This window comes from Telopea speciosissima, chromosome 8 (assembly GCF_018873765.1).
Source record: "Telopea speciosissima isolate NSW1024214 ecotype Mountain lineage chromosome 8, Tspe_v1, whole genome shotgun sequence".
In the NCBI taxonomy this organism is placed as follows: Eukaryota; Viridiplantae; Streptophyta; class Magnoliopsida; order Proteales; family Proteaceae; genus Telopea; species Telopea speciosissima.
The window spans coordinates 63,994,487-64,014,145 of NC_057923.1; the positions used below are offsets into that span (position 1 = coordinate 63,994,487).

The following is a 19,659-nucleotide window of genomic DNA, read 5'->3' on the forward strand; positions in this document are numbered from 1 at the left end:
TTGGACATGTGAATAATTCAGGAATTTGAGTACAAGATTAACAAATTGATTCAAGTTTGTTAAATGGCAATAAAGCTTTGCGATAATTCTTCTTATCTCTGCTGGGATGCTTGTTGAAACCAACAGAAGTGGGGTAAATTTATGTTATTTATGTATAACTTGAAGTAGAATTGAGAGTGGGAATCTTGTAACTCTTCACAAGTAATTAATGTCAGACTTTGAATTGAATTATTTTTTTGAATAATCTTGTAACTCTTCACAAGTAATTAATGTCAGACTTTGAATTGAATTATTTTTTTGAATATACTGCATCATTTTAGTTGGTCTGATCAAGAGCTGTTTCTTTCAAGGTTTGAACCCCGTATGAGGAGTTGGTGCATTCTATTTCTTCTAGAGAAGTGCTTGTTCATTCATCTGGAAGACTAAGTTGAACCTTGAACACGTACTGTTCAAAAATTTAATGGCCATTTTTCGGGATGTTATATGCAATGATGGGATTGTGAGAGATTGTCTGTAGCAATTATGTGGCCCAATTTGAGTAAATATGGTTGGGAGGCTGAAACTAATCCCAAGACTTTCTATCCTACGGTTGAGCCATTAAGTGTTTTAGCTAGCTGTCTAACAGTCTAAGGCAGTTCCTGATTCTTCTCCAAGCAACAATTCATCGTGGGAAATGATGAAGGTATTCATTTGTTCAGTTAATTTCCAATTTCATGTCTCTTTATATTACCTACTGACTTTTTTGTTTTAATTTTTATGAATGTTTTTTCTCTTATAATTTTCAGGAAATACTACTTTGCTCAGTTATTTTCAAGAATGAGCCTATTGATCAAGTCATTTTCTATGTACCCATGCTGTCCTAATATGTTTGATGGGAGTTCTTGCCGATAATTTGTAAAGACATGTCACTTAAGTTTGGGTTTTCGCCAAGGTAAAATTATACCACACTTATGGGAGAAGAAATCTGATTTGTTATCGGAAGTCTATTCAAGAATTACGAGATCTTGTCTATTTTTGAATGAACACGTTTGAGTTGCTATTTCATACATGGGAACCTCGTACTATGTTTACAAACCAATTCCTTAACTCCCTTTTTCCACAAGCAATCTCCCCTCTCTAATATCTCTTCTTTGCACCCACACATGGTCACACATGCATGTTTACTAGTATATATATATATATATATATATATATTTTAAACTTCAGTCATCACCTACATTTTGTTATATAATATATTATATATAAAGATAATAAGTAATATGGGAAAATTACGTCTATCACCTTTGTGTTTTCACACAATTACATCTATCACCCCTAAAATTTTAAAAATTACATATGTACCTATGAGTGCTAACTCTGTTAGTTTTATTTTGAAAAGACAATTTTGCCCTTTCTTATTTATTATTAAGGAAATTTATGTTTATCACTCCTGTGGTTTTAAACAATTACGTCTGCCACCCCCTAATTTTGTTTTAAAATTCACCAAATAAAAAAGGTGTTTTTACAAATTTACCCCCCATTTGTTTGAAACACCATCGTCTCAGAAGGGAAAGTCGTTGCACACACATCCTCTGCAAAATCAAGCGTAGCACTTCCGTAGGAGCAGCAGGTGATCGCAAAATGTAAGGTCGTCGGCTCCCAAACCCTTGTCACTCCAGAGAATAGGGTATGCAACGATAACAAGGTTGGATGGGGTGAGTTTATTAATAACAAATAAGAAAGAGCAAAATTGTCTTTTCAAAATAAAGCTAATAGAGTTAGCACTTAGGGATATGTACGTAATTTTTAAAACTCCAAGGGTGATAGACGTAATTATTTGAAAACACAGGGGTGGTAGACATAAATTTTCTTTATGTAAAAGCACCTTCATTAAGGGTATTATGGGCATTTAGTTAATATTTAGGCAATGTCATCATCACTTAACTGTTCTCATCTAATGGTAGAGGTACATTTGTCAGAATCTTTCAAAATATAGGGGAGGTTTATGAAATAGATGAAATTTCAAGGGTGGTAGACGTAATTGTTTGAAACCACAGGGGTGGCAAACATAATTTTTCTTACATTTTATTATAGTGTTATTTTACGTAAAATTGATAATTTTCTCCCCGGCCCATTCAAGCACATGCATTTCCTTCCCCCTCCTCATAATCAGGGCCAATCAGGGTTGGATTTTTCAGGCCCTAAGTCGGGCTCGGGTTGGACCTGCAACCCTATGGAAGACTATGGAAGGCATGTGTGTCAAGGCTAACTAAGGGAGATGGATTACGGAATCGTAATATCCCTATTGACCCCGATGTCGTAGGTGTTGAGAAATCCATAGTTAAATAATATTAGCTATAAATGTTTATATAGAGATTATTTGTATTCCGTACCAAATACCATATGAGTTGCATGGCATCCCTTTCATGTATTTTTGTAGCTTACCATTGTCATAATCATCATGTGAAGAGTTATCACACATTGTTTATTGTTATACCCTCTTATTTAAGTTTCATCTGGTTTGGTAAAAAAGAAACAGCACTAAAATGGAGCAAAAGGAAAAATATGTTTTATAGCGGATTTCTCTACAACTTGAGATATTGGAGAAAACTAAAATAAGCTCGGATTAATTAGTTTTTGTGTGTACACAAAGAACGACAAAGAACAATGATAGCAACATGGCTGATAACCTCAACGTCTTTATTCAAGCACCAATAAATATCTAGAGCAATGACCAATTTACCAAGTGGGTTCCGATAACAGTTACTGATATATCTGAACCACTCTGACACCTCAAGATGAGTTTCAATCACGGTAGTGTTCACTTGGAGCATTTCAGAGAATCTGGCTAAGGAAGTGAGTTGGGGTTGCACCGGCAAAATGAGATTAAAGCGGAACATTGCAAATTTTCATATGCAGATCCACCCAAATTTTACGTTTACGGATGTACGAAAGTTCGAAGGGCATTAGATGTCAGGGATTTAGCTGTGAAGAAGAAGGCCAACACTCATCTGAAGCACGGAACCTCGAAGTCCTTTGCTAAAGAGATCCTGCAAATTGACATTCAAGAAATGCCAAAAAGGACGGCTTGGAAAGACTGGGAGACTCAAAGTCTAAGTGATGATCAGATCCGTTATGCTGCACTTAACTGCTACCTTGTAGCTGCTATTGGCAACAAACTCTATTAAATGTAATAAGTGAATTTCTTTGTGATGCTTTTGTTTTTACAGTCTAAGTGAAAGAGATTATATGTACCTGTTCCTACTTTACTCAATGAATGCTTGATATATATTTTTTTTTCCCAAGAAAATTACACCTAACGCTCCTAATTGGTTAGAATATCTATCCTTTATGCTGGGTATTTGCCAAGTTTTCTCAATCTTATTGTTTACCTCTTGTTATTGCTTCTGTTGAATTTTGGCAAATGGAAACAGCTGTAACAGAATTCTACTGAGTTTTGTAGGTCCGTTCTGTTACTAGAGTGGACCACTTCGATCAGGTTTCTACCTTATTTTGATATCTCAAGCAAGATTTATAAATTTTCTCCTATTTCTGGTCTATATGCTCTGTTTCTGCGACCCTGTGTGTACTAGTCTCTTGCATGCCACTATTCGTAGTGTTTCATCTTGCATGATCTTTTGGCAGTGTAGGGAGGAACAAAAAGTACAGCAAAAAAGATTTAGAGGAGTTAGAATTGACCATTAGATTCAAAGCTCCAAACCCTGAGCCCAATCATTTTGGATACCATGTCTCTGCAGGGTATTGAATGATAACGACAAAATCTTCATATTTGAAGTCTCCTACCGTCCTATGCACCTGTGAATTCTCAAACCTCAAACAAAAACCATACCATCATGCAGTCTGGGAATAAAGAGCAAAGGTGTCAGGATATGCTTTGCTTTGTAGCTCAAAGCATCTATCTGCCCTATAATGTCCAGCTATAGAGCTGTTGAACGTTAGCTTCTGTAAAAGGTGTTGCATATGCAAGTCGCCAATTGATAATTTTGAGCTAGTAAGGTTCACATTGATTCCTTGGGGCACAGAATTCACTTCTGACCGTGATGTTCAACCAAAATGAATGAAATCATGCAGTTGGAGTATGTTTTATACCACTATCACTTCTGACCTTAAATATGTTGTTTGATTGTTTGCTGAAGCTATAAATACGCCCCTTGAGTAATACCTTGTGAACCATCCTATAGATTTATACCTTTAAATCTGACTTTTGTCAAAAAATAAATTAAAATAATTCATTTATTTATTAGTGAAAAAGAGAAAAGTATATCTCTCTCTCTCTCTCTTTGCAGTCGGTGGAAAGTAAGCAAGCAAGCAAAAGAAGCCAATACAACGAAAGTGAGATTTTTGCCATACAATTTCGCTTCTTGTTGCGATGATATTTCCACTGAATTTCAACTTTCAGATCGGTTGTTTTAGAAAGTTCTCTCTTATGGCATACAAAAATTTATAGAAATAAACGAAGGAAGAAACACCAGGTTAAGAAAGGAGTAACAAGAGGGAAGTGAAAAATAGAACAGACATGAGAGATGCTATTTGGTTTGTTGTTTTGCCTTAATGATCAAGCTTTGGAAGTGTTCTCTAATACCTGTTTGGAAGACCTTCTAGAGATAGCCAGCATGATTTTGAAACAGACCAATTGCTGAAGCATGTGGATAAGATTCTCAGCTGCATGGAGAAAAAGTAGAAGATATTACATGGCGCTCACCTGGAGATTCCGGGCAAGCCAAGAAAATTCAATATCACGATCAAATACTTTATATTTAAATGACCAGCGAGACAGATCGGGCTTATCCTCTAAGATCTGTAAAATACCACAGACATCAGATCTTCTCAAATTGCTAAATTACCAATAATCTTATGTATTTTAAGTTCAATGGGCATGTCAAACTAAGATAGAGTTCATGTGGCAAGTATTGAACTGGAAAAATTTTCAATGCCTAGGAGGTCGGCATAGTAAACCTCAACAAAATCCTTTCTAGTAAAATCATAGCATCCAAATCAAACATGCAGAGCCAATTGAACTGGAGGCATAGTAAACCTCAACAAATTCCTTTCTAGTAAAATCATAGCATCCAAATCAAACATGCAGAGCCAATCGAACTGGATATGCATGAACCGTGGACATAGACAAGCAGTGTTCGGCACAGCAACCCCAAGAGCCCCAAGTATTCACCGATGAATTGTTATTTGACACGCATATGAATATTCAAGTTTCTGTTAGAAGGAGAAAGAATATCTAACTATTGGTCTGTTTGATGCAAGGTTATGGGAGAGACTTTTGTGCTCTTGCTTCATTACCTGAAAATCATGTCAATGGTAAGTGTACCGAAGGGGAACACAACCTCTGCCAACCCCCAAATTTTTATCCTATGCAGTTACTGCACGGTGCAGTACTGCATCATGCGGCGGAGATGGATTTTGGGGAAGATGAGGGTATTTTAGTAATTATGCCCTAACAAGGGCATTTTGGTAATTAGATTGGATTAGGTTCTTAAGAACAAATAGTGAGGGTACGAGGAATATTGGGTGCATTATAGTAACAGAAATGAACAGGACTGAGATGGACGAGCATACAAGGTTCTTACAGGTAAGGTTACCTAGGGTTTTAAAATGGCTGTGGAGACATAACAGGGTCCAGTTGATGGTGGCTTCACAAAACGAATGATTTTCTATGGGTATACCTTAGGCCTTCATATAAGCTTTACTCATAATTCAAGGTGTTGGACTGTTGGGTAAAAAGCCCGATAGCAATGGAACCAGGGAAACTTGTAGATTCCATAGAAAAAATAAATGACAATGTTCTTGGTTCTTACAATTTACTTCACAAATCATGATTTGGTGTAAAGGTCCCAGGCTTTTCTTAACGCATAACATTTGGATCCTCCTCAGAAATAATGTATGAATCAGTCTTTGTAGAACAATTACTCTTTAATAGTTCACTTTAAAGTGGACTAGGTCTAACACCTATACCTCCCAACACTCTATTTTAACAACCCCCCCCCCCCTCCCTTAAAGTAAACAACCCTGTTTTGGGAGCCCCTATATGTTATTCCTCTAATGCAAAGGTTGACCTCGAATCATGGAAACCAACCGGAAGATCAATTGCAGCCAGGATCAACACAATATAGAGAATTCAAGCACAAATTCTGATGTTGTAAATAGTTAAGACTATTGCAATTTATATATCAAACACATTGCTATAACAATAATGTTTAATTTACATTAAAAAAAAAAACACAATAACTTTTAGCCACAGAAAGAAACATAGGAATGCAAGGACTCAATGACCACCAAATTATTATATTAGAAAAAAGTAAGTGTGTGAGAGTGTGTTATAGGTTGATCGATCAGGGTTTCAGGCAATCTAAATTTCTAGTATTTTTGGATGAGGAGAGATGGGCCAACAGAGAAAAAATGGATGCAGGTCCACATAATCATATTGGAGGTCTCGGCCAAGGTACTGAACTCTTTCCAATCTTGGAGTAATGTTAAGGTGATAGAGGCAGATGAAACCATCGAAATTGATAAGTATAGCTTCGGGATTATAAGGATGGAACGCCACCAGCCTGACTAGAAAGGATTAGCATGGCGGTTTAACAAATGGTGGTAGTGGACCGACCGGCAGCTTATGTCTCATCAACCATCGTTGTTTCTCCTTTGACTGGAAAACCCATAAAGTAATCAACGTTTTTGCACAATTGAGCAATGCTATCTGGAGTAGGCCGTCAGTAGACTCTCCCATGACGTATTGATGGGTCTGGACCGCGAATGGAACTCCAATTATCTCCATATGCTGCTGCTCATCTACCTTATACGGATCATAAACCCAAAGTTGGAAACCTATCCAATGAATGACTCCTCTTATTACGGTGGCCTCCATCGATAGATCCAAACGCGAACAAGAGCTAGTGACAGTGACAGCCACCGTGGATTGCCTCCATTTGCACGTCTCTGAGGAGAAAGTCTCAATCTTAATGGTGTTCCTTGTATTATTAATGTTCAAATCGCCAGTCTCAGCATACACCACTTTGTATCGGATTGATGAAGTATTGGCATTGGCAGTGGAAGAGGATACATCATCACAATCGGCGGCGACAGCAAGACCCATGATTGGCATAGAAGACCCAGACCTTGACTTTGACTTGAACGATTGTTGATTACGAGGAGGAAGTCGGTAACACTCCTTGGTGATAGGGTTGAATATATAATAGATACTGCGGTGAATACCGCAAAGAAGAAGACCATTGGAAGAACAGATGATGCTGCCAAGCTTATTTAGAAGTTTTTGAGATGATTCCAAACTGATGATATCTCCACCTTCTCTCGCTGCCAAACAAGTCGATTTTGGTGGTGATGTTGCTAAGAATTTAAATGGGGTTTGGAAGAAGCCCAAGAGGCCGCATTGACAATGAGGAGATGCACTATTGTTGCTGCTTCCATGGGAGAAATAAATATTACGGAAACAAGGGTCCGAGATAAGGTTGTGCCACCTCTTTGATACACACTTGCATCTGAAGACTGATTCGAGTGGCAAACGAATTAGAATCTCTGTTAGAATGTCGTCGCTGCTACACAATTCTACGGCAACATCCCTGACTTGTGTGTTGAAGATCTTTATCGGATGGAGGCCTCCACGAACTTTCATTAGAGGTGCACCATAGAAGTAACCCTGAAACTTCTCTACCTCAAGTGTTGCACTCATCACCACCAGTTTCATATCAGGTCTATTTTTCAGTACTACTTTCAAAAGCCCACAAAGAACATCTGTTGCTGAAGTTCTTTCATGAGCCTCATCAAGTATAATAACTCTATAACGTTCCAGAAGGGGATCTGACATAGCTTCTCTCAAAAGCATACCATCTGTTAAATACCTACAAGCCAGTAACACAAAAACAACAAATTCAAGACAAATGTTAGCAACAAGAACAACTGAACAGCCAGTATTCATATTCATCATTATTGCATTAATTAATACAACAAAGGAACTTACTTTAGAACAGTTTTTGAACTACTGCAATCTTTAAACTGGATGCTGTAACCAACTTCTTCTCCAATTGTTACATCCATCTCTTTGGCAACTCGACGGGACGCAGACATCGCATCCACCCTACAAGGCTGCGTGCAGGCTATCATCATCTTTCTTCGTTTGTCAGGTGTCTCTAAGTCAACAGCATCCAAAACAAACTGAGGGATCTGTACAGCAGCAATATACATATTGTCAAATATTTTTCTTGTAGAATAAACACACACAATGTATTGAGCTCCTATTTTCCTTAGGAGCGAAGAGGTTCTTGTTACTATGAAGCCCAGCCCCTCATAATGTATCATTTGACAAACATCAAGACCATCAACTTCATGCTGATTTCCACATCTATGCATACCAACGAGTAAAAAATAGACACTTAAAATGTTCTTTTTGAGTTTCCAATGAAGAAATCAATCCATCTCCTAAATCTAATATTTCAAACTGTTCCTTAAAACAAACCACAAAAAGGAAGTTTAATTATGCTCTTTTTCTAGTTTGCAATAAAAAATTTACTCTATTCATCAATCCATTATTCCAGAGATTCCATAATAAGCACATCAGAAGATGCTATGAACGAGATATCAACAGTTTAGAGGGCTATGTAATTGTACATCTATCTACACATTGAAACATACATATAATGACTACAAGTGAGATACAAACTTGAAGAATGTTATGTGCCTAATGGGGCTTGATCTAATGTATGGGTTCTAGATTTAAGATGTTCCATCAGCTCTTGAGCTTTTGAAGTGTCGGTCTTTTGGCGTATCCAAAAGCTCCAGAACTGATGCAACACGTTAAATCAAGCCTTTTAACCTTTCACATACTACGCCGGTCAAATCTAGCGGCCATACACTAGATCGAGCCTCATTTGGCACATAGCAAATCAATAAAAAAAGCAATGTCTAAGCGAAAAAACTAAATGGAACTCTTTGGCATCATTTAACATAGATTAACACACAAAACATAACCTATACCGGTTATTCCTCCAAATTCAACAATATGTATTTCAAAATCACCAAAGAACCAAGGTATATTTAATTTATTTTCGATTATTCAATTTTCGTAAAAAATTTCGACGTATTTCACTTTATTATTATTATGAGAATCAATTCAATAGAACGTACCACCGAAAACTAGATAGGTTGCTTCCCGAAACTATTACCGCAGATCGACATAGGAGGCAGTCCAAACCTAATTACACAGTAAGAGAAAGATAATTATAGAGAATGGGACTATGTAATTACGCAAAACTCATGAAAAAACCAACCATTTAAATACCAAAGAGGTAGAGAAGAGGGGGAAATTTTGATTATCCACACTAACCTGAGTTGTTTTGCCGCTACCAGTTTCTCCAACTAATATCAAGGACCGGTTAGCCTTCAGAGCCTGGAAGAATTCTTCTTTTTGCTGCCATACAGGAAGAGTCTTCCTCTTCTCCAGGATTTCAAAGTACTTCTGTGAGTAAGGTCGGCCATTCCATTTATTAATGGCATGGCTGAGCAATGAGCGACCACTAATACAAGCTTTCTTCATCGGGACAGAAGTTTCGCCCACCACATCATACAAGCTCACCTTCCCTTTCCTATCTGTCGACATTCTTCCTAAGGATTCAAATTCCATAAACCTAGATGAACCAAAAAGCAAATAAGGAGAAAGCAAAACTCAAAATCCCCGAATTCTAATCGTGAACAAACGGATGCAAGACCGAAATTGATATGAGATTGCAGAACGAGGAGTAAGAAAGAAGATATAGACTGCTGAATGATCTCCGATAAAAACCCTAATAATAGATGATCTAAAACAAGAGACAAACAAGAAACAGGGTAAGAACTAGGAATCCGATTCCTGATCTTATCAGGGTTCTGGGTTTTAAATGTAGAGGAGGCATAGCGAACTAAGTGTTTCAAAACTAAACCAGAACCAAATACTGAACCCGAAACCGATTCGAATCGTATAAATTCGGTTTGGTTTCGGATCTGCTATATGTATATTTAATTCGATTCAATTTGGTTATGGTTTTATGTCAAAACCCATCGATCTAAACTGAAACCGAACCAAATACTACATTTCAATTCAAAACGGCAAAATCTATATGACTATCTTTTTGTATTCCACTATTTCCCATTCCTCTTTACTATTTTATAATTTTACTTTTACTTCAACTCATCGTTTCTTCGAGTCTACTTTGCAGTCTGAATCGGTGCACCCTCCATATCTCCCAAGTCCCAACCTACAAGGCTGCCTGCAACAGTGTAACCGAATTAGACTCGAATAGAAATCGTATTTGAGAACTGAATTAGAATCGTAATTGAACCAAACCAAACGGGTGTCAATCGATCGGGTCAGACCAATTTCGGTCTGTCCTAATCGGATTTCCCCACTTTAGGATCTCATTCTGTGATTGACCCGTTTAAGTAATCAGGCCTCATATACTAAGTATAATCTCATTTATAAATGGTCGGTTGGATACCGGTTCTTACTCGAGTTACCAATTATTGGGCTAAATGGGCCTTCACCGTCAAGTCTCAATATTGAGGGCAGACTAACAAGAGAATAATGACCAACATTTGTTTGATTTTGGGTTTTATGATTCTCACATGTGCCAAGTTAGCATTCCCAAAAATTACTCGATGCGTGCATGAAATTCTCCACATGATCCATGATCCAATGCAAATGAACTTATTTTAGTTGTCTCCAATATCTCAAGTTGTATTTCATCAAATATATATATATATCTCAAGTTGTAGACAAATCCGCTATTGACCATTATTTTTCCTTTTGTTCTAATTTACCAAACACCATTTTGTTTTGAATAGTGTTTTGGAGAACGTTATCAAATGATCATTTTCGATATCAGAATGACGTTCTAGACCAAGAACGCAAAAGAACGTTTCTAATTAAGAACAGACGTTCTTTATTCAGACCGTTACCAAACGCACCCTTAAACAAAAGGGTATGTCTGGTTGGCTATTTGGGAGGAAAACATGAATTATTGGGAGATTTCCACCATTTTAAACCCAGTAAAAATGAAATAGTATTTATGTTCAAGCATGTTTTAATTAATAGTTCTATGTACTTTTTTTGTGGTTTCTATTGGCTGAGGGGGAAAGTCTGAACTGTTATTCAAGAAGGTCCGAGAGAGGGTTGAAGGGAGTGTCGAGGGAGGGAAGAGGGAAGGATTTTTGAAATGCTACTTCCACGAGTACTCTTCACTCGTAGGCAGGTAGAGCCCGAACCCGAAACATGAAATGGGTTATTCATTTGAAATTGGGCCAAGTAATCACAACCACACGATCCCTTTAATCCACGTGGCACTCTCATAAGGCTGCACCGCCAATGCACTGCCAGATCTTGCACTGCAGAGGATCTTTACCGACCCACCCCTTTGCTCCTCCAACACCCTCTGCAACTTCTGTTTCTATCGCTGTAGCTGATGAAGATTCCACATCCGCATCATCTCCTATCGCCTTAAACTGATATAAAACATGATTCCTAAACTCTGAAGCAGCAAATAGAAACCCGGTTTTCAGAATGCAAATTGCAACGGTAACTGGCATTGTATCAAAATGCTTAATCCTCAGCTCCGTAATAGGTTCGTTTTCGGCTTTATCAAAAAAACAAAAGGTTTAATTCTTTGTGCAGACCTTCTTAGGTCTACAGTCTATATATTGTCAGTGTCAACACTACCTCCTTCTTCCACCACCCATCACCACCACCGGCCACCGGCCACCCAAGACCTTCTCAACTTTTCTCTCTTCTTTCTGTTAGTATTCTCTGGTCAACCACAATGCAAGGATTATATCAATCCTTGTTTCCTGAGACAGATGATCATTCTTGGCTTCCTAAGACGGAATTCCATGCGGTTGCCTTCTCGGGTGGTGTTATCAACACCGTGATCACTGGAAATCCTACTGCGGTAAGCCTTTGGATAGATTGGATTCGCATCTCGTATAGGAATCTTGACCAAATTCTTATAGGCTTGGACACTCAGTCGTCTCTAAACAGGGGGTTGGAGTTATAAGTCGTATCACACTTATTGTTCTGTGCTTTGAGTCTCACTGCTTAATGTATAGGGCGAGTTCCATCGAGGAAAAAGACTAGGCGCGTATTGCGGAAAAGGTGAGAGACATGGGAGACTTGTCAATATTTCTTGGAGACGAAGACGAAAACCTCATTTTTACTGGCGATGGAATCAGAGGTGATGCTAGAAATATCTTCAATGACTTTCGTTCAAAGGTTCGGAGATCATTGGACATTAGAGATCTCGTTCATGATCCATGATCCAATGTAAATGAGCTTATTTTAGTTTTCTCCAATATCTCAAGTTGTAGACAAATCCGCTATACAACATAATTTTTCCTTTTGTTCTATTTTAACTAACCATATGAGACTTAAATAGGAGGGTATAACAATAAACAATCTGTGATAACTCTTCATATTAGAATTATGACAATAATGTGGTACAAAAAAACACATGAAAGGGACGCTGCTTCAACTCAAATGGCATCTGGTACGGAATACAAATACTCAATATAACCATTTACGATTCTAATATTATTTAACTATGAATTTGTTTGAAGGGGGTGAATGTTAACATACCTGAAACGACTCACAACCATTCAAATGGAACATTCTCACAAAGTGGATTCCATCTGAACGGCTATGAGTCCTACCTGAACATTCCCTCCACTCGTCCACTATGTATGGGTGAAGTCTTTTTACGTTTATGTGATTTCGCTTCCGGCTTCCCTTGTTTTCACAATCTTTTATGAATGTAGATTTAATTTTATTAGAAATACTTAACAGGCTACATAGAAGTTTGGAAAATAGAAAACCCTAATACCAAAGAAAAAAAAACCTAAAGCAAACAAACCAATTTCTTCACCGCAAATTTAAAAAAATAAAAAAATAAAAAAATAAAAAACCATTCTCTTTCACCATGTATGTGATCAAATGTCGCAAGATATCCATAATGGTTCCTCGAATTGACCCTTGAGCTTCTCACCATCCTTCACCTTATTACTCTCCAAAGACAAGAAACCCAATTCAATCTCCTCCGTTGATGACGATGATGGATGGTACCACACAGGTGTACCATTCTCATATCCATTCCACGTCAGCCTCTGCAACTCACTCCCATCCAACCTCACAATGTACATATCCCCGTAAGGTTGAAATTGGTTCGGCAATGAAACCGGCTCCGCCGTTACGCCGCCCATATTCGCCGTGAATAAGAGCCACGACGAGTCTGAATTGAAGCACACGTGGTTGATCCTCTCCCTATCCACGTCACTCGATCCCTCTGGTCCTGCCACGTATACTCTCCGAAGGTCTGAACAATCTGGTCGGATCAGGTATATGCTGAAGGCACTAACGTTGTCGGGGTTGTGACGGTTCGATGAGAAGGCTATAAGTTTTCCGTCAGGAGACCAGTTAGGCATTGTGTCTATCCAGGGCCCTTCCGTTAATTGACGGATCCCACCGTTAAATTCCCCATCTACGGCGTCGACTATAAACAGGTTCTTGTGACCGGATCTCCCAGACCTGAAAACCACGAACTTGCCGTCCGGCGAACACGAAGGAAAGGCATTGTTTCCGGTGTCATCTCTTGTAAGGATCTTCACAGTGGCCGGAATCTCTTCTCCTCCATCATCTGTAAGATCTGTTGGATCAAAAGTAATCCGTGCAATCTGGACCGTTCTTTTGACTGACTCGAATATAGGTCCGATAGACGTGTAGATAACATTATCTTGTGTTGGGTCCCACGAAGTACAGAAGGCGGTTCTATCTTTCAGAACCACCCATCTCTTTGTGCCGTCGCTTCTCACTATCTTCAACTCAGAATTCATTTCGAAATCGTGGTTGAAAGCTATCAAATCGCCTTTAGGAGAGAACGAAGGGAACGATCCATTGAGCCGTATCATCCTCAGCTCCTTTATGGGAGAAGTTACAGGATCCAGGTGTGGAATCGTTGTCTCTCCCGGAGCTGACTCACCTCGGAATCGGTGGTATCCCAGGAAACCACCTTTAGGGGAGAAAAAAGGATTGTAATGGTGGAAGTTTGGGTTCAGAGACTCTGTGACTCTGTAAAACGATTCTGATTCTAAATCATAGATCTCGATGTGCCGGTATTTACTATCTCGCCGTCGACTTGCGAAGGCAACGCAATTACGATCTCGTGAGGCTGATGGGGTAAACGCGTGGACTCTTGGTGGGGTTATCCGACGACTGCTGCTGTCACAGGCGTCCAAATGTTGGAAATTTTCAGGGAGATCTACTCGGAAAATGCTCCACCACCCATCATCGGCTTTCCGATGGAAGAAAATAGTGGAATCGCCGAACCACGTTGGCCATCCGCCGCGCTTACAGACGACCGTGCGTTTATTAGGATTGGAGGGTGAGAAAACGACGATATCCGTATCGAGTTCCTGAAACTCTCCCTTCCAAGGACGGAACCCGTAAGAAGCTACAGCGATGAACTTCCCAGTCGGCGAAACCGCCGGACTATAATCGACTGCTCCTTTAGGAGTTAACCGGATGATTTTCCGGTCACCAAGCTGGGTCATGTAAACCGCAGACCAGCTAGTGAACGGTTTATCAGCCGGTTCGTGAGCCGACACATAGTACAATCGGCCGTCTCGTACAACCGGTCGGTCGTGAAACAGGCTCTCGGACACGGTAGGCAGTTGCTCTGGTTTGGGATTTTCAGGGCGGTTGAAGTAAATTCGAGGTGAGCCGGTCCTCTCGGAGACGTAAACAAGGGTTGGGTCTTCATCGACAAACTAACCATTAAAGTTGATGGAGGTACCGTCTGTGAGACGATGCTCTATCCACTGAGTCAGTGTGTCATGTTTAGAAGGTAAAGCGATGGAGAAAACATCGAAGCCGTAGTACGGCCTGTCTACGGTGGTGAAGACGATGGTTCCTTTGGCTGGCATCATCGTGAATGTGAATCAGGTGGGGTTTGAGGTAAGTAAGCTGATGAGCTGACATAGGCATGGGTCGGATCGAGTCGAGTCGAGTTGAGCGGCGAATTTATAGAGATGAATGACCTAAAGGAGCATATCCTTTTTTGTTCTTTTATTTATATTTATATATCTCTCGGTTGGTTGCGCATTGCGTGACGTAGGACTGCAATAGGGTCGGGTTGGTCCAGGTTGTATAGAATCCTAGCCCAGCCCTAAGTCCCATTCACTAGGCCTAGGCCCCACCCAACCCTGACTCAGGGTCAGAAAAATCCAATCCTGACCTGCCTTCAGGGTCGGGCCGGCCTGACCCTGATTGGCCCTTATCATGAGGGAGAGAAAAGGAAATGCGTGGGCTGGAATGGGTCGAGGAGAAAATTATCAATTTCACGTAAAATAACATTGTAATAAAATGTACTATATCACTTATTGTCTTCATATATAATATATTATATAAAAAAATATGGGTGACATTTAAAGTTTATAGAATATATATTATATCAATATATACTTTATAGTATAATTTAAAACAGGGTCAGGCCGGGCCGGGCTAGGCCAGACTTAGCCCAAGCTCTCAACCTTGACCCGACCCTAACTCGGGGCCAAAAATTTCTAGCCTTGACCACCCTCTGGGCCAAATTTCTCAGCCCAGACCCTGTTTGGGCACAGGGCGGGCTAGAGTGGGTTCGGGCCAACAGGACCAAACTTGCACCCGCCGTGACGTAGGTAAGATTGAATTGAATTGAATTGGGTTTTATCGAACTTGTATAAATCAAAATTGAACTGAACCAACAAAATGCACACCAATTGAAATAAAAAACGGACCAAAGCTGATAAAAAACCGGGACCGGATAGAAAGGTAACCATAACCATAGGAAAAAGGAGAGAGAAAAAAAAACTCAGAATTTTCCTATTGATTTCCTTACATGTAAAACTTAAATTGGATCCGTTACCCAAAAAAAAAAAAAAAAACTTAAATTGGATCGGACTGAACCCGATAATAATCTAACACAGTTAGGTTGAATTGAAATTGATTCATCCCAACCAAATCGATCGATTGACACCCTTTGTTTCAATTCATAATTAGAACAAAAACCAGCCATTTAAAACTGAACAACATCCTAATTCCTAAACCATTAGTTTTAGAAAGTGAAATCGATTTGATTTGGTTTCCATTTTAGACTAAAAATCATTGGTTTGAATTGAACCAAATTGAATTGAAATCCGTACAATCATGTGTCTTTGTTAAGGTGTGTGGAATTATCTACTATGAACTTCGTTTTTGATATTTGTAAAAAAGGTTGAAATGTATAAAATTTGACATCATGGGTCTATATCTAAATGATTTTATAATTTTCTTATCAATTTATTTGTTTTCAGTAGATTGTTTCATTGAAATCGAATTTGAACTGAATCACCCTAAACCACATAAGAAATTGAAGGAAACCTAAATTGATTCCTTTCGATTTGATGTCAATTAAAATTATTTGGTTTTGATTCAATTACAATTTGTATATATTTTATAGGAGAATGTTCTCTGTGCTACAGCGTAGCCTGCGCTCAAGCGCATGGGTAGCCTGTGTAGGGGCATGGTGGTCATTGAACCCATCCCCATGTACCTGGGAGCGGGCTGCACTGCAGCACAGAGAACAACACCCCATATTTTATTCAGGACCAAATTGAAATCAAAACAACTAATCCTTATCCTTATTGGGTGAAATAATTTTTGTTCAAACCAATGACCTCGAACCTTTTTAGTCCTCAAACCTTTTTAGTCCACAAGAACTTTCCACGAAAGGAAATATTTATCAAATAATTAATGTCTTAATAGCTATCGACACTACCCTTGGAATCTAAACCAATAGGAACTCACTCCCAAAGGAAATGTTTATTAAATTATCAAGCTATTGTTACCTATCGACACTCGCCTTGGAGTCCAATCCAATAGAATCTTTCTCCAAAAGAAAATTATTTATTAAATAATCAAGGTCTTGTTACCTATGGCTAGGGGTGGAAGTTTGGAATCCGGATCAGCTACCCACTTGGGGACAGGTAGGGCCAGATCTAAATCCTCCATGGGGTGTGGGTCCGGCTAGGGGTGTAAATTTGAAATCCGGATCAGCTACCCACATGGGAACAGATCTGACCCCATCCCACACCCCCATGGAGGGTTTAGATCTGTCCTCACCTGTCCTCATGCGGATAGCAGATCTAAACTCGTAAGTTTGGCTCTGTCAGCTTGAGTCCGAACAGAATCCTAGGCTGGATTTTTTAATCACTAGGGCGTGTTAAGGTTGAATTTTCAAACCTTGAGTCAGGGTAGGGTTGGGCTAGGGTTGGAGCATAGGGCTAAGCCCAACCTGACCTGGGCTTGTGTTAGGTTATGCTTTACAATTTATTGATTACATTTTATAATTTTTGTTTAGTATTTAATTATCTATTGAATAAACATATTTAAAATTTTAAAATTAGATTAAGTTTTTTACCTAATAAAAGTCTAATAATCAATTAAGTATGAAACAAACCTGGCCCAAATAGGGTTAATTAAGGCCGACTTGGGCTAGGCTAGGTTGAGCCTGATAGGATTGAGCCAACCCGATCTAAGGTCGAGTGGAATTAGATTGAGCTAAGAAGACTCAAGATTGGACTAAAATTTTAAAAAACCCGGCCTTCTTTCACCCTAGTTATGACTATGGACACTGCCCTTGGAGTTCCTTGCAAAAGAAACTTTCTTCAGAAGGAAATATTCATTAAATATTCAAGGTCTAACATATATGATTATATTAACAAAAAGGCCAAAAAACCAAAAAAGAAGCAAGGTCCAATTTGGTTGGCGAATCATGGATAATCTTATCTCTTTGTTACTTTCCATGTAACTTTCTTTGGTCAGTTTTGTACTTTTGTTAATTGCCATGTGAAAGGGATCTTGTGGACTAATTATTCGGTCAGTTTTGTATTGATAATTGCCATGTGAAAGGGATCTTGTGGTCTAATTATCCATAAAATTTCCATTTCATTCAAGGTTTCTTTTTGAAGAAAAAAAATTGAATTTTAGTACTTACGGAAAATTTTATAGCTGGTGTATCCGAACTCTGAAGGACATTCACTGGGTTTCACCCAAAAAACAAAAGAAAACACATCCACTAGGTTGGACTTTGGAGATGTCACATATTTGTCCTGTGATAAAATTGAAAGTACCATTAAAATATAGATTATGAAGGTATAAATTTCTCACAAAATGGAATCATACTTATTATTGTTATGAAGATTTATTTCAAATTTTAAATTGTTTATAGACTATAGAGATATGCATTTATTGAAGGGTATTAAGATACGTACAAATTGCTATGATTTTGGATTTAAGTACAAGGTTGCTTAAAGCAATACACATTGCATATCAAGTTTGGAACAAACAGGTTGTTGCTTTCAGCTAATATTTATAGAAAATACTAGGGTTTTAGAGTAGATGGGATCTATCCAGTGAGACCCACCACAACCTGATTCCTTAATCAAGTAGACTTATATTAGGACATATAAAAAGGTATAGAATATACCCAACAATCTCCTCCTATATTCTATATATAGTTAACATCAAGAATAGATAAATATTATTCAAACGAAATATTGAATTAAATAAACAAAATATTTAAAACTTAAACGGATTATAAAGTAAACTATAAGAAATAAAAACCTTCGAGTTTTAGATCGACTCTAAACTCAAACAATAAGAAGTTCCACATGCAAGTGAACAAAAAAGAAAAAGATCCTTATAATCTTTAATGAGTTTACTCATCAAATAAGTCATCTTCATTGAGATCCATATTTAAACGTTATCCTCCATTTTCGCCAACCTCTGTAATTTATGAAATATGAATTTCATAAGAAAAATGAATTCAATCATTTGCATAAAGATATAATAGTATCTAGTTCAACAAGAAGAATTTAGTACAATTCATATAATGGCTAAAAATGAATCAAAATTCAACAATAAGCATTATCGTCAAGTTTCTATACAAGAACAAGACCCTATATAGTCTCTTTTATAAGGACCATATCATGTTTTCTTTTGGAATATTATAATCGTCACAGCAATCACAAATGTTATATCATCAAATTTGAAATGACACATCATGCTATGAAGAACTAGAAGACAAGCATAATAGTAACAAAACATATCGAAGACAAGCATTCCTCTCTGTATGATGCCCAATCATCCAGTCAAACTAATCACCAGTAAACATGCTCTAATTGTACAACAAAACCAAAATCAAGAAACTAATATGACCTTATGTAGGAATTTGGGAACCATTGAGAGAAAAATGCATGTTTGGCTTTTACAATCAGGGCATATATACCATAACAAGGAATGTGAATCACAACCAAGCACAACTACCTGTGAGATGAAAGACCCAATTAGATTTCTAACTGAAAGGACAAAAAAAAAGAAAGAGAGAAAAGGAGTATTGCAGGTCTGACAATCAATACAATGGGTTTTCCAAAAGATCAACAGAGTTATGCCACATTCAGTGATGATGATAGATAATCCATGTTACTTAATCAGGCAAAAGGTTTAAGAAAAATGTGATTCCCTTTAAGCAAGCCAATGGAAAATCAGTTTTTTAAAGGCATGCAGTTATTGAAAAGAGATGACTGAGAAGAGTTAGGTTT

At 38.2% G+C, this 19,659-nt stretch overlaps 1 protein-coding gene across 1 annotated transcript; it reads right to left on the reverse strand.

The window, feature by feature from the left end:
• Positions 1-12,941: 12,941 nt before the first annotated feature.
• LOC122670391 lies at positions 12,942-14,993 on the reverse strand. The gene has a single exon (XM_043867244.1). It carries the CDS (start codon positions 14,590-14,592, stop codon positions 12,976-12,978), a length of 1,617 nt encoding a protein of 538 aa, XP_043723179.1. The 5' UTR covers positions 14,593-14,993; the 3' UTR covers positions 12,942-12,975.
• Positions 14,994-19,659: the final 4,666 nt, after the last annotated feature.

Bases quoted from the DNA above. Each gene is read 5' to 3' on its own strand.
- LOC122670391 (XM_043867244.1), bottom strand. From the start codon at position 14,592: ATGACCCAGCTTGGTGACCGGAAAATCATCCGGTTAACTCCTAAAGGA.